Source organism: Telmatherina bonti, assembly GCF_933228915.1.
Source record: "Telmatherina bonti genome assembly, chromosome: 22".
Lineage (NCBI taxonomy): Eukaryota > Metazoa > Chordata > Actinopteri > Atheriniformes > Telmatherinidae > Telmatherina > Telmatherina bonti.
Window position 1 is genome coordinate 25,212,936 of NC_136631.1, and position 12,500 is coordinate 25,225,435.

The 12,500-nt window shown below is 40.7% G+C and overlaps 3 protein-coding genes across 5 annotated transcripts in view; 2 read left to right on the forward strand and 1 right to left on the reverse strand.

Moving 5' to 3' along the window:
• dnajc5gb (DnaJ (Hsp40) homolog, subfamily C, member 5 gamma b) overlaps nucleotides 1-3,681 on the forward strand; it is a gene marked incomplete at both ends in the record, with an annotated part of 12,522 nt that extends 8,841 nt beyond the window's left edge. Inside the window, one exon of the mRNA XM_079261648.1 lies at nucleotides 3,623-3,681. Within this exon, the coding sequence (XP_079117774.1) occupies nucleotides 3,623-3,681 (59 nt within the window). The remainder of the gene's footprint in view (nucleotides 1-3,622) is intronic.
• A 64-nt stretch (nucleotides 3,682-3,745) lies between these two features.
• LOC306772236 (proton-coupled zinc antiporter SLC30A2-like) lies at nucleotides 3,746-8,064 on the forward strand (the record flags this gene model as incomplete). Its single annotated transcript, XM_079261649.1, has 8 exons — nucleotides 3,746-3,810; nucleotides 3,897-4,090; nucleotides 4,528-4,674; nucleotides 4,771-4,924; nucleotides 5,011-5,209; nucleotides 7,436-7,541; nucleotides 7,614-7,748; nucleotides 7,946-8,064. 8 exons carry the CDS (start codon nucleotides 3,746-3,748, stop codon nucleotides 8,062-8,064), a joined length of 1,119 nt encoding a protein of 372 aa, XP_079117775.1.
• Nucleotides 8,065-10,958: 2,894 nt separating this feature from the next.
• Nucleotides 10,959-12,500, reverse strand: part of coq8ab (coenzyme Q8A-b) — a 13,845-nt gene continuing 12,303 nt past the window's right edge. For all 3 annotated transcript variants that reach the window (XM_079262602.1, XM_079262603.1, XM_079262601.1), the window contains exon 15: nucleotides 10,959-11,644. In XM_079262602.1, the coding sequence (XP_079118728.1) occupies nucleotides 11,351-11,644 (294 nt within the window). In that variant the 3' untranslated portion in view covers nucleotides 10,959-11,350. The remainder of the gene's footprint in view (nucleotides 11,645-12,500) is intronic.

Below are 12,500 nucleotides of genomic sequence, written 5' to 3' on the forward strand. Positions count from 1 at the left end.
AAGCTTTGTTTGAATGAATTGACCTGCTTTGCTGCTGTATATTCTTGATGTTTTTTCTGTTCAGCAGATTCAACTAAATTAAAAATCTAAATCTTGCAATTAATGGATGCAAACATGGTCATTCTATCATCACACCTTATAAGATCAATGTTCTTGAATATTTACAGCTGTTAATACGCTGTCAGCTCACGATGATGTTCGTGAGGATGCATTTAATCTTCAGTGTTTCAGCTGTGACCTTACAGCCCCTGCTGGTGTGTACATGTACAGTCAAGCTTTCATGGAAAAGAAGAGTAGATTCAGATTTTTAGTTTTCTTTGGTATTGTTTTTAGTTTTTTAGCCTCCATGATGCTAATGTAAAATATGTGCATTGCCATCTTTCTTGCTTGAATCATAATGGAAGTGAAGTTTTCTCAGTGTTGAAATGTGTTTTTACAGCACAAGACCGTGTGATAGATTTACAGCCCAGCTCTACTGAAGCCTCAGGTAAAAGTCCTTCATGTAATCTAATCTGCCCACAGCTCCCTGCTGCTCTCTCTTCACTTATTCACATATTCATGCCTTAATTTAAGTGTCAACAAAGGCAGGAAAATCAGAGCATTATTAGTTTTTAATTGTTTATAATAAATTCTGCGTATTAATATGTGAGCTAATTTGAAGAGGAAAAATAGCTAAATCTAGTTCTCAGTGTGTTCAGGGTCCTGTTGCTGATGAAGAAATGTACACATGTTCAGTTTCCATCTCCAAGCAACGTTTTAGGTTCACACAGGATCTCAGGATGAAACTGGGAAGACCAACAACCAATCACAAAGGTTTACTATAAGAGCAGAGTGATGTCCCAGTAACCGCTGTGAATGCTCTTCATCGTATGATAACTTTCCTGTGTTGGATGAAGGTTGCCATTGGCCTTGCTCATGGAAACCCTTTGGAAGTCAGTTTGGATGAGAAGCAACTCGCGTCCTTTCTGCTAAAGCAAATGAAGCAACTAAAAAACAGTTTCATGTCATTACAACAAGGCTCTGATAACTTGGCAGAAGTTAACATCTCCTCAGTCATTAATTATATTCACACACTGCTTTTAATAATAATCCCTCACTCCATTTGGAAGGTGACTCTACCTTTTTCTGCCAGTGAAGCTGCCAAGGAGAAAATGGTCAAATGTGACCCTGGAATCAAGCAGCTTTGACTTTGCTTCTTGCTTGTGTTTATTGACAACCAGGACAGCTAGCGTATGTGGAGCATGTCTGCATAAAGACATCCTGGTTTGGTCATTGTTTAAAGGAAAAGAACTCGCAGATTAAGTGTCATAACGCAAGCTGCATTTTCAAGATTGCACTTCAGCAAACTTCCATTTTTTTATGCTTTTTTTTCTTGTTGTTGCTTGCTTGCTCTTTAAATGTATGCAAATGAAGACTGCTTTAATGTGATTGGTTAGTGCTGCTCAGGCCTCAAACAGAAACCAGCAAATGCTTGATACTAAAAATTGTTTCTTAAAACAGAGTCTGGATCTGCAGGTAAACGTTTGAAGCCTTTCTATATATTTATTTTTTTTTTCTGCAGCTGAGAACGGACCGATTGTGATTCAGCCTCATGCAGCTAACGACGCCGTATCCCCTGGAATGACGGTGATAGCACTTCCAGCAGAATGAATGAGTCCTGCGTGATTGGATGAGGAGGACGAGAGCTTCACATCTGGGACAGTATTGTAAAGTTTTACTAGCGACTTCAGCAATGTGTGATTTTTAGCTCGTTTCTCAAAAAAAATGTCTCATCTACAGAAAATGTATTTTACAGTTTTACATTAATCTGGGACTATTTCGCATGACCATGTTTTTTTTGTTTTTTTTATGCCAACTGTCTATCTTTGGTCCAGTCTTATATTTATTTTTGCAACCTTTTTATAAATGTTGGGAAAAATGTGTGCAGCACGGACAGATGACAAAGCCATGCAAATCAAAGCTCTGACACAATTGTTTTAATTCTGCACTTTAAATTCGCAGGTTTATGTTGTAAAAATCAAAGCTGCTGCAGTAGTCTGACAATCCAAGATTTATTTTCCAACACGCTGTTTCTTAGATTAAGTGGCTAAACACTGTAGTCTCGTTGCATATAGGAACTTCCAATGGAATTCCAGATAAATGGTTTTGGAGAGAGATGGACCTCAGTAGAGATGCTTAAGATCCTCAAACAAATGAATCAATGTTGTTGTGACTAAACTACATGAAGAGTTTTAGCTGCTGCAGGCTTTTCTCTCAGGTTGTAAATAACTGGCAGAATCACTGGCTGTGATGTTGATGAACATTTTAGGACAGCTCACAATCACCTGAGCCGCTACGGGTCACGTCTTTGTAAACTTTCCACGCATTTTCTTTAGATCTCATGGATGGAAGAAGAAAATATCCATGTGGATTATTTCCTGCATGGCTCCAACTAATAAACCCAAGCCTGATTGCTGTCAAAACAAGCAACAGAGACAAATCTGCTGCTGCAAAGCGAAAAATATTATGCTTAGTTGTTTTTATTGGTATTCTTCTCATATTTACTATATGCTTCACAGATTATGGCTTGGTTTGACTCAACAGCATTATGAAACATAAACTGGTCCAGCACCAGTCAGAAGTGTGGACACACCTACCCAATCACATTCAACAGGTAGGTGTGTCCACACTTGTACCTGGTTGAAAAACCCAGCACTGCCAAAGTTTCCCCCCCGCAGGGAGTCCAAGGAAAGTTTCCTTTGTAGCTTTTAGTAACATCTAGAGGCATAAAGCGTTGAAGTTGGGAAATTATCACAAGGTTTTTAATCAGAAATGGCTCCAGCTCACAATCCAACAGCTTAATAACATGTTACTGTTGAGCCTCAGAGGTGTTGAGCAGCTATCTTGATGTTAAGCTAACTGGACACACACACACACACACACACACACACACACACACACACACACAGACCCGTACTGATAAAAGACCAAACAACCCGTCCAAGCCTTTACTGCTCTTCAAACTTTAACCAAATTTATAAACTGCTTCAGATACAACAAAAAAAATCCTACCAAAACATTTTAAACTATTATTCTCTGCATGAGCTGCTGATGGGATCCAGAAACATCGAGGTATTTTCAGTAATGATCCTGTGTTGTGGTTGCTGATTTATTCTGTAAATTCAGAGCTGTATTTTTTTAAATCAGAGGTTTTATGAATATATTAAGGAAGCCTTATGAGATTAAAAATGTCTATTTTTTAATACTGTTAATGTTATTTTTGTACAAAGCTAGTGCATCATTATTTGTTGTTTATGTTAGATATCAAGAAATATTTAAAACTCTGAACAGTCGGCGTGTCTGAAAGTGCCAGAATTCATACTTGAAGAACTTCAGATAAGTGCCTGAAAACAGTTTTTTTTGTGTTTGTTTTCTGTTTTAACCATTGAGTGAACAGAAAACCATCTATTTTTTTCATTGGCACAATATTCCCACAATTTTTCTTCTATAATTTCAACATACAGATGTTTGTAATTTCTTTGTGAAAATTACAGTAATGTTAATGTTCATAAGATTAAATAAAACTTGGGTTAAACTGGCATGCTGTAATGGTTTTCGTTGTAATTTTGCTGTTGGTGGCCAGTTCCCCTGCGCCTGGTCAGCTGCCATTGGCTCCCGCAACGCTCCACCCCTGACAGATAACGTGTGTTACAGCAGGTGGTAAGTCATCAAGCTTCACCAAAGCATGAGTTTGTCGCCTGAAGATATGGAACTGGCAACGGATTCAGAGAAGCAGCAGCTGATTGAGGCATATTTAGAGCCTCTTACATGGTGCGTTTTGTCTTGTCAGATCAAATTCAGAAAAGACTGTTTTTAACATGCTGGTTTTACTTAGTAGGTTTTCTGTCATCCACCAGGATGGATTCTCCAGAGGAAAAATATTCTGATTCAGCGCTGAGTGAAGATGCGTCCAGCGTGCGGCAGTCCGAGTGGCTCTGCCAGGAGATGCAGGACGATTCGGAGGCTGAAAGTGATGTGAAACGTGTAGCCAGAAAGAAACTCCTCATCGCCTGCGCTGTCAGCCTGGTGTTCATGACAGGAGAGGTGATCGGTGAGATGACGGACTTGATTTCCTGCTACCTGCAGAGGTGGGCAACCCTGTTCCTCAAGGGCTGCAGTCCTGCAAGTCTACAGAGTTTCCCTTCAGCAACACACCGGATACACATCAGACTCCATTACCAGGACTGGTTCAGCTGGATATTATACTCTCCACCACTCTGCTATTTAGCCATTGATTTAAGTCAGCTGTGTTGCAGCAGGGAAACTCCTAACACTTGCAGGACTGCATCCCGCGAGGACCGGAGTTGAGCACCCTTAATGTAGCTTAGTAAACTTTCTTTAATCTATAGTTTGTGCACCTTGTCATGGAGCAAATTAAAACTAAACTCCCGTTTCTGTCATTTTTACACAAAGCAACAAAAATGCGTTTAAAATAAAAGCAGTTTCATCTTTTCTTAAACAAGTGTTGCTGATTGGTGTCCTCTGCAGGTGGATATGCAGCTCACAGTCTGGCCATCATGACGGACGCAGCTCATCTCCTGACGGACTTTGGCAGCCTCGGGATCAGCATCTTCTCTCTGTGGGTCTCATCCAGGCCTCAAACAGAAAGCATGACATTCGGATGGCATCGAGCAGGTGGAACAACAACACAAAAGCCCTTCGCTGATGTAGGTTGTCAGTATCTCAGTGCGTGATGAGCGTTTGCTGTCTTGTGTGACTTGTTTTACGCAGAGATTCTGGGCATGTTTCTCTCTGTTGTGTCTATCTGGGCTGTGACGGCAGTGCTGGTCTTGTCGGCCATACAGAGGATCAGTGATGGAGACTATGACATCGACGGTCAGATCATGCTCATCACCTCAGGCTGCGCAGTGGGGGTCAACATCTTGTGAGTCTGCTGACGACACTTTCTCTGCCGCTTCAGAACGCAGTCAGCAGTGATCTGACACTAAAATGAGTTTTGACTTTGCTCAGAATGGTCCTGATCCTGCATCAGTCTGGAGTCTCACATGGCCACAGCCACGGGATTCCCACCAGCTGGCGTCAGAAACACAAACAACCCCACAGGAGCAGCCACGGCAATGCAAGCGTGAAGGCGGCCTTCATTCACGTGTTGGGAGACCTGCTGCAGAGCATCGGCGTCCTCCTGGCGGCCATCATCATCCACTTCTGGGTCAGTAACGGCAAAAGAAAAAGCTGAACAGGTCATCATTTCTGCAACTGAGTCTGTTCTTAATGAAAGACTTTTTTTTTTTCCAGGTTCTGTCTTGGACTTGAAGTTTTGAGATATTTTAATTTTTCCTGAAAACCTGCTTCCAAATTCCAGAGGTGTAAAAAGTAGAAGTAGAAAGTAGAAGTCCTGTCCGGCAGCTCTTTCCAACCAGTCACTAAACCAGATGAATTTAATCGGCTCCACTGCAGGTAGATGAGCCTGTTCTAAATGCACAGGTAGGTCCATAAACATGGCAGGACTTCCACTTCATTTTTACTTCTACTTTATACATCTCTGCCAAATTCAGCTGGATGTGCCAGAATGTGCTGATGTTTACAGGAATTCCAGCCACATAAACCCAGAGCATTTCCAGTCAGCATGATTAACTGTGGGAAGGGTTGACCGCTTTCTGTTTGACTGTGGCCAAAGTTTAATCCCAGCCAGTCCACAGCACGTATACATAACATTACAATCCATCAGCTTTCCTGTGTGAGGTTTCTCGATATTTAATTTAAAAAAAAAAAAACAATTCTGTGATTAAACAGAATCAAAATCATTAAAACTTCCTTTTTTTTAGATTGGAAAACTCTTTTAATATTAAACTTGTTCACCTGTGAAGAGGCAATGGAAGTAATTTGGAGAAATGATAAAAAAAAAAAATATGCATCCGTACTCAGAGAAAAGCAGTTCACTTCATAATACTAGACTACATATTTCCCCCAACTGCAGGAATACTTTAAAACCTCTTGTTTTTAACGTTAAATTAAAGTAGGTACCTGATTTATTTTATTTGATTTACTTTTTTTTAATGGTAATGTGAACAGCAGAAATATTGGTCTGACATATTATGGGAACCATCTGCAGACATTACAGAGAATGGTCTGAAAAAGAGAAAATATTCCAGTGAGCTGCAGCTCTCTGGACCAAAATGCTTTGCTGTCAGAGGAGAACGGGCAGACTGGTAGGAAGGTATAATGATTACAGAACACCATCTCTGAAAGAAACACGTCCAACTTTGAAGCAGGCTGGATTCAGCATCAGAAAAACACACTGGGTGCCTCTTCTCTCAGCTAAGAAGAAACTGAAGCAACAAATTGAACAGACTCGCCAACACTGGACAAACGAAGAGAGAAAAATGTTACCTGGTTTGATTAGTGTCTATTTTCGATCCATATTTAGATTTTAGGATCAGAGCTCCGTAAAAAACATGAAAACATGGATTCATCCTTCCTTGTATCAGCAATTCAGGCGGTGGCGTAATGATGTGGGAATATTTTCTGGGCCCCTACATACCAATTCAGCATTACTCAAACTCCCCAGCCTCCCTGAGTGTTGTTGCTGATCATGTCCATCCCTTTACAAGCACAGTGCAGCATCATGTGATGGAAACTTCTAGCAGGATGACGCACCATGTAATACAGCTCACATCCTCTCCAGCTGTTTTCTTCAACATGACGATGAGTTCACTGTACTCCAACGGCCTCCACTGTCGCCTTTGGGATGTGGTGGAGCGGGAGATTCTCATCATGGATGTGCAGCAACTGTGTGACGCTTCACGTCAACATGGAGCAAAATCTCTGAGAAACGTCTCCAAAGCTTTGTTAAATCCATAAAACCAAGAATTAAGACAGTTTTGAAGGAAAAAAAGGGTCCGACCTGGTACTAGTATAGTGCATCTAATGAAATGAAAAGGTGGTCTTGTTACAGGTTTTTCACTGTTTATGTGAAGCAGCTTATTGAAGAGGAAATTGTGTCATTATTCTGCATCAACAACGTCTTTATCCTCAAGTGTTCCTGAAACTTGATCTGATCAGGTCTCAGTGTTGCTTGGCTCTGTGTCCACATAAGCAATGGTGGCAAAACCAGTAACTAACTCTTCATTTATGGGCAAACGTGTAAAATAAGTCTTTTGAAAGAGTTTAGCGTTAACACAAAGACAATAAGACGCTTCCACATCAAAAATAACCTGTAAATATGTGTCATAGCAACACTTCTTAACACTGTTCTGCTGCTGGAAACGCTAACTGGTATTTGTTGACAATATGAAAAATGTAAAATAATACCAGTCTTGTTTATTTGATTAAAAATAGAAAAGATATTAAAAACAAAAAAAAAAATGAAAGGGAGAAACTGGGATATGCATAAATCTGGGGTGCTAGTTTTATGCTTCATGTTTCTTCTTGACAGCCTGAATATAAAGTGGCCGATCCAATTTGCACGTTCCTGTTCTCAGCTCTGGTTGTTGGGACAACATTCCCCATCACGAAGGATGTGTTCAGGATCCTGATGGAAGGTAGGCACATTTACCTCCTCCTGCTTTTGTGACATGAGGTTACTGGTGACTGCAGTGTCTGTTTCTGTGCAGGCGCTCCGCAGGGCGTTGGCTTCAGCGCAGTGAGAGAGCTGCTGCTGTCCGTTGCAGACGTTGCAGCTGTTAACAATTTGCACATGTGGAGCCTCAACATGAACCGCTCTCTGCTGTCAGCCCACATCGCCATCGGTAAAAGCTGAGTCCATATTACTAAAACACACAGCGAAACCTAAAACCTGAGTTTGCTCCGAAACGACCCATGACCCCTCCTTATTTATGGCCCGATGATTGTTGAAGGATTCTGTTTATATTTAGCTCAGTTGTTGAAAGATTTGTTTAGTCACATTTTATGTCTGTAATCTGATTACTTCTGTTTGTGTACACAGATAAAGAAGCTGATCCGCAGGTTATCCTCCGGAAGGTGACAAAGCTGCTGCGCTCTGAGTTTGGCTTCTCTAGCGTCACAATCCAAGTGGAGCGCTGCCGGGTTTCGGCTGTAAGATGACTCGTTCCACTTTCTCCCACTGAGTAACCGACTTGCAGCCGGTTTTAAGGTTTTTACAAGGGCAAATGATTACCTTCTGTAAACTGTAATCTATTCTTATTCTCATTAAATTAAGCTTTTGTGTTGTAGATTAAAGGTGATGAAATGAGCATTTTCTTCTGAGATCACACTGGATAACCCATAATAACAAAGTTAAAACATGGCTTTTTTTAAAGGTTGGGGGAAAAAAATCTAATCTAAACAAATATCTGCATCACAAAGGTTCCTTTTAAAGCCCCTCAGCACTTAGTGCAGCTACAAACAGCCATCAGTCTCCACCGAGAGCCCGTCCTTAATAAAAGGCTTCATTCTTCAGTGATCAATAATAATAAAACCATTGAATTGTGCAGCAAATAACAAAGGTTGTCTTGATTAATCAGCATCTAACAAAGGATGTGATGTGGCAGCATTTCTTTGCATCGACGTGTTGAAAGCAAGAGAAAGGCACAAATATGAGGATGTGATTGGCTTTTTCAGGTCTTAGGTGCTTCGACTTCATGACTGGACCAGAGGGAAGTGGCACGTCCTGTTGGTATGCAGCTGTTATGGAAACATGACCCATAATGGAGGAGCAATGAGGCAGCTACAGGATCATAGTCACTCAAACTGTTGAGAAATGCTTCCAGGTACATGAGAGGCTAACTTGGCTTCCAAATTCCCAGCTCAGTTTAATGGAGCATGTTTGGGATAGATGAAAGAAAATTCTGTCTGTCAGAAGCCCCAGCTACGCAGTTAGAGGTAGCCAGTTCTAAAATGATGGCTTAACTGGGGTGGATCTCACTTTGTTTTACACACTGAAGGTTATTAAAAACTTAATAGCCACCATGTTCAAACCTGCCCTTGTTGGCAGGAGTAAGCTGCAGTGTTCAGAAAGAGGAAGACAATCTCAGTCTTCTTCTTCTAAGTCTTTTTTCAGACAATTACTTAGCCAAAACAATCTGAAACATTTCAGTCTGGTTTTAATCTGAATTAGCACTTTTAAAGGGTTTTAATCTTTTATTAGTTGCAGACTTGGGGAAATTAAACTTTGTAGTTATTTTGGATCTCAGTATTGAAATATTGAGGCTTTTTTGTTAAGAAATCCTCTTCAAGCCCCTTTCCTCTCACCTGTGGGTCTATTCTAGGTCCAGTAATTACAAAAAGATGGTGTTTCCCACTGTATTTCTGTTATGCAGACCATTTCCAAATTGTATGTATCCCTCAGGTAAAACGCTTCACCCCCCTCTAAAAGCTTTAAAGGTCCCCGAGTTATGTTAATACCTAGATGGAAAAATACTTTTTTATTCAGCAGATAAATAGAAGCAGTTGTTAGAATAAGCTTCTTTCAGCTCTGAGGTTTTTATAACAAAATTTTTTACTAAAAGTGGAACTATTATGTGCATTTCAGGCTAATTTATTTTTATTTCTGAGACCAGAAGGGCTGGGATTGATCAAGTTATTGTCACAAATCGCTTTATTTACCTCAGACCGACCCTGTCCGTAGGCTGTCAGATCAGCCTGCGGGTAAAACGAGTGGATTGAGACCCTTCCGCATGAAGCCCCGCCTCCCGCCACTGCACTACATCAGGAGCGCGCACCACACCTGCTTTCGCCGTCATTGTTACATCTCATAAACAGAAGAATTAAACCTGCAACAAACCTGTTGTTGCAACCTGATACTTGTCATCTGCCCCCAGTGGACACATCTAGCACTACAACCATTCAGAAGTATCACATAGTAATAAACCGTGTGTATACTGTGTAATGAACATATGCACAGTTTAAACAGGGAGATGGACTAATTTCCATCCATCCATCCTACAGATCTTCACCCCCATCAGCATGTTGGACACAGTAAGAAGCTAGGAAAGCACAGAGTGCAGACTAAGCAGCTGATTTTCACCCAAACAGTGATTTCCACTCTTCTCCTCCTACATTCATTAATTTTATATTTAAACACTATTAAATTCCTAGATTCATTGATAATAAATCCACACTGTCTTAGCTTATATTTTGTTGCATGTAAATATCAATTTGTTCTTTTGCAGTGATGAAAATGCAAAAGTTCCCCAATTTTTTTCTCTTCTGGATCGTAATGTCCAGAATTTTGCTGCAATCCAGATGTCCCTTTAATATGTTGGAAAACCTGCTTGGAACTTCTGTAGTTTTTGGCCAAATACCTGGACCATTTACTGTGGAGTTACATGCATAAATACTGAAAATGACTGTCTCACTATGACAAAGAATCCTTTAAATTCCTGGATCCAGATCACTCCTAAAACTGAATGGAAGAAGATTTTGACTAAGACCCATTCTACCAAATCAGTCCAGTAGTTTTTACATCAAGTTGCTAACAAATGGCAGCAAAACCATAACCTCTGCCACGTCCTTGTCGATGGTAACAAGTACTACAAAAGCAGATATATACAGCACAATACTAATGAGAACAAACTAGAGACATTTCTGTTGATTGCAAACAGATTTACACATATTTCTGTTTCCACGTTAAGGTTTTAGTACAAATAAATACAATAACTCGGTCCTACACACACACACACACACACACTCTTCAGATGATTTTCTACGTATGCAGATTTGAGTCTTCATGTTTTATGTGGGTAAACTGTCAACTTTGAGCTTTAATTACAACGTTGGTGACTCGTCCATCAGATTGTGACCATTACAAGGAAGTCTGTGATACAGAATTAAATTTTTATCTTAAATAAGCAAAACTGGTTCCATTTTGTAGATTCTTTTGGTTTCAATTTTTTTTCCCTTTAGTTTCAAATCAGACACATTTTTGTTTTTTGCTGCATGAGTGTCTATTTATTTAAACTGACAATCCTGCTCAGATGAAGCACACTCCTTCAGACCACACAAGTACACGATTATGAGGCTTTACAGTACATTTCACAAATTCATTCAAACACGTACAAAATTCCTCACTAATCATTATAGAGGTTAAAGTTCAGGTTATACTGGATGGAATTCCTGGTCAAAATAAATGATTGAATAAGATGCACACATATAAAATAGTTCTTAATTGGCAGATATTCTGATACCATTATGGTTTCCCCCTTCCCCCCAATTTACTTGCAAAGTCGTAACAGACCACAGTAAATAAAAAAAGATAACATGAGGGTATTTTCTGGTCCAGGTTGCCTGAAATACCCCAGCATAAGAATTTGTGAGTTAAATTGTCCAACATGCCGAAACAAAACCATCAAAATAATCCAGGTCTGAAAGCACTTCTCTGGAAAACCAGTCTTCAGAGTTTAGACCCGGGGTGTCCATCCTTCCAGTAGTTTCTATACGCCTCCTGGAACATGTTCTTGCAGGAGATTTTAGCTTTCAGTTTGGAGCAGATGAGGAAGGAGCCGCCCATCTTTCTGTGGAGGGAGTAGGTCTCTTCCGGGGGCGGCGTGAGGCGCTCTCTCAGCATCACTGGGATGAGCCTGTGGATGCGCTCCGTGGTGCTCTGCTCTCCAAAGTCGAAGGGCTCCGAGGAGGAGAAGGCCTCCCCGAGGATCATCACTGCATCCACGTGGGCATTCTCCATCGACTTTTTTAGCAAAGGAAACAAGGTTTTAAATCAACTTTTAAAGAAATGGGATGGGATGATGAACACTCACTGGCCACTTCATTAGGAACATCTATTCAACTACTTGTTAACACCAATAACTTTTTCAGCCAATCACATGGAAATTTGATTCATGTCGACACGGTCAGGCGTAAACTGAGCATCAGAATGAGGAAGAAAAGGTGATTTTAATTGCATTGAATGTGACGTGGTTGCTGATGGCTGATCCATTTCAGAAACTGCAGATCTACCGGGATTTTCTCCAGGGTTTCCAGAGATGGTATGAAAAGAGATTGTGAGTACTGGGATCATTTGCTCTTGTATCAGTAGATCATCTTAGGGTCTTCCTGAATAAGTCCAGTTGTACATGTTGATCTGTTTTTCCTGTCCTCTCCACCCCAACCAGTCGAGGCAGATGGCTGCCCTCCCTGAGTCGGGTTCTGCCTTTCTTCCTGTTAAAGGGGAGTTTTTTCCTTCCCACTGTCGCCGCGTGCATGCTCAGGATGGAGGATTGGATCAAAGTCACGATACAATCTGTCAGTTTCTATTATAGGCTATGTAAGAATTGGCTTGAAACGATGTGCATGTAAAGTGCCCTGTGACAACATCGTTGTGAAGTGGCGCTATACAAATAAAGCTGAATTGAATTGAATGAGGCGGGAGATTGTCATCATGGATGTGCAGCAACCATCTGATGTCATCATGCCAACATGAAGCCAAATCTCTGAGGAATGTTTCCATCACCATTTTGAATGTATGCTACCAAAAATTAAGACCGTTCTGAAGGCAAAATGGGGTCCACCTTGGTACTAGCATGATGTACTTAATAAAAAGGCCT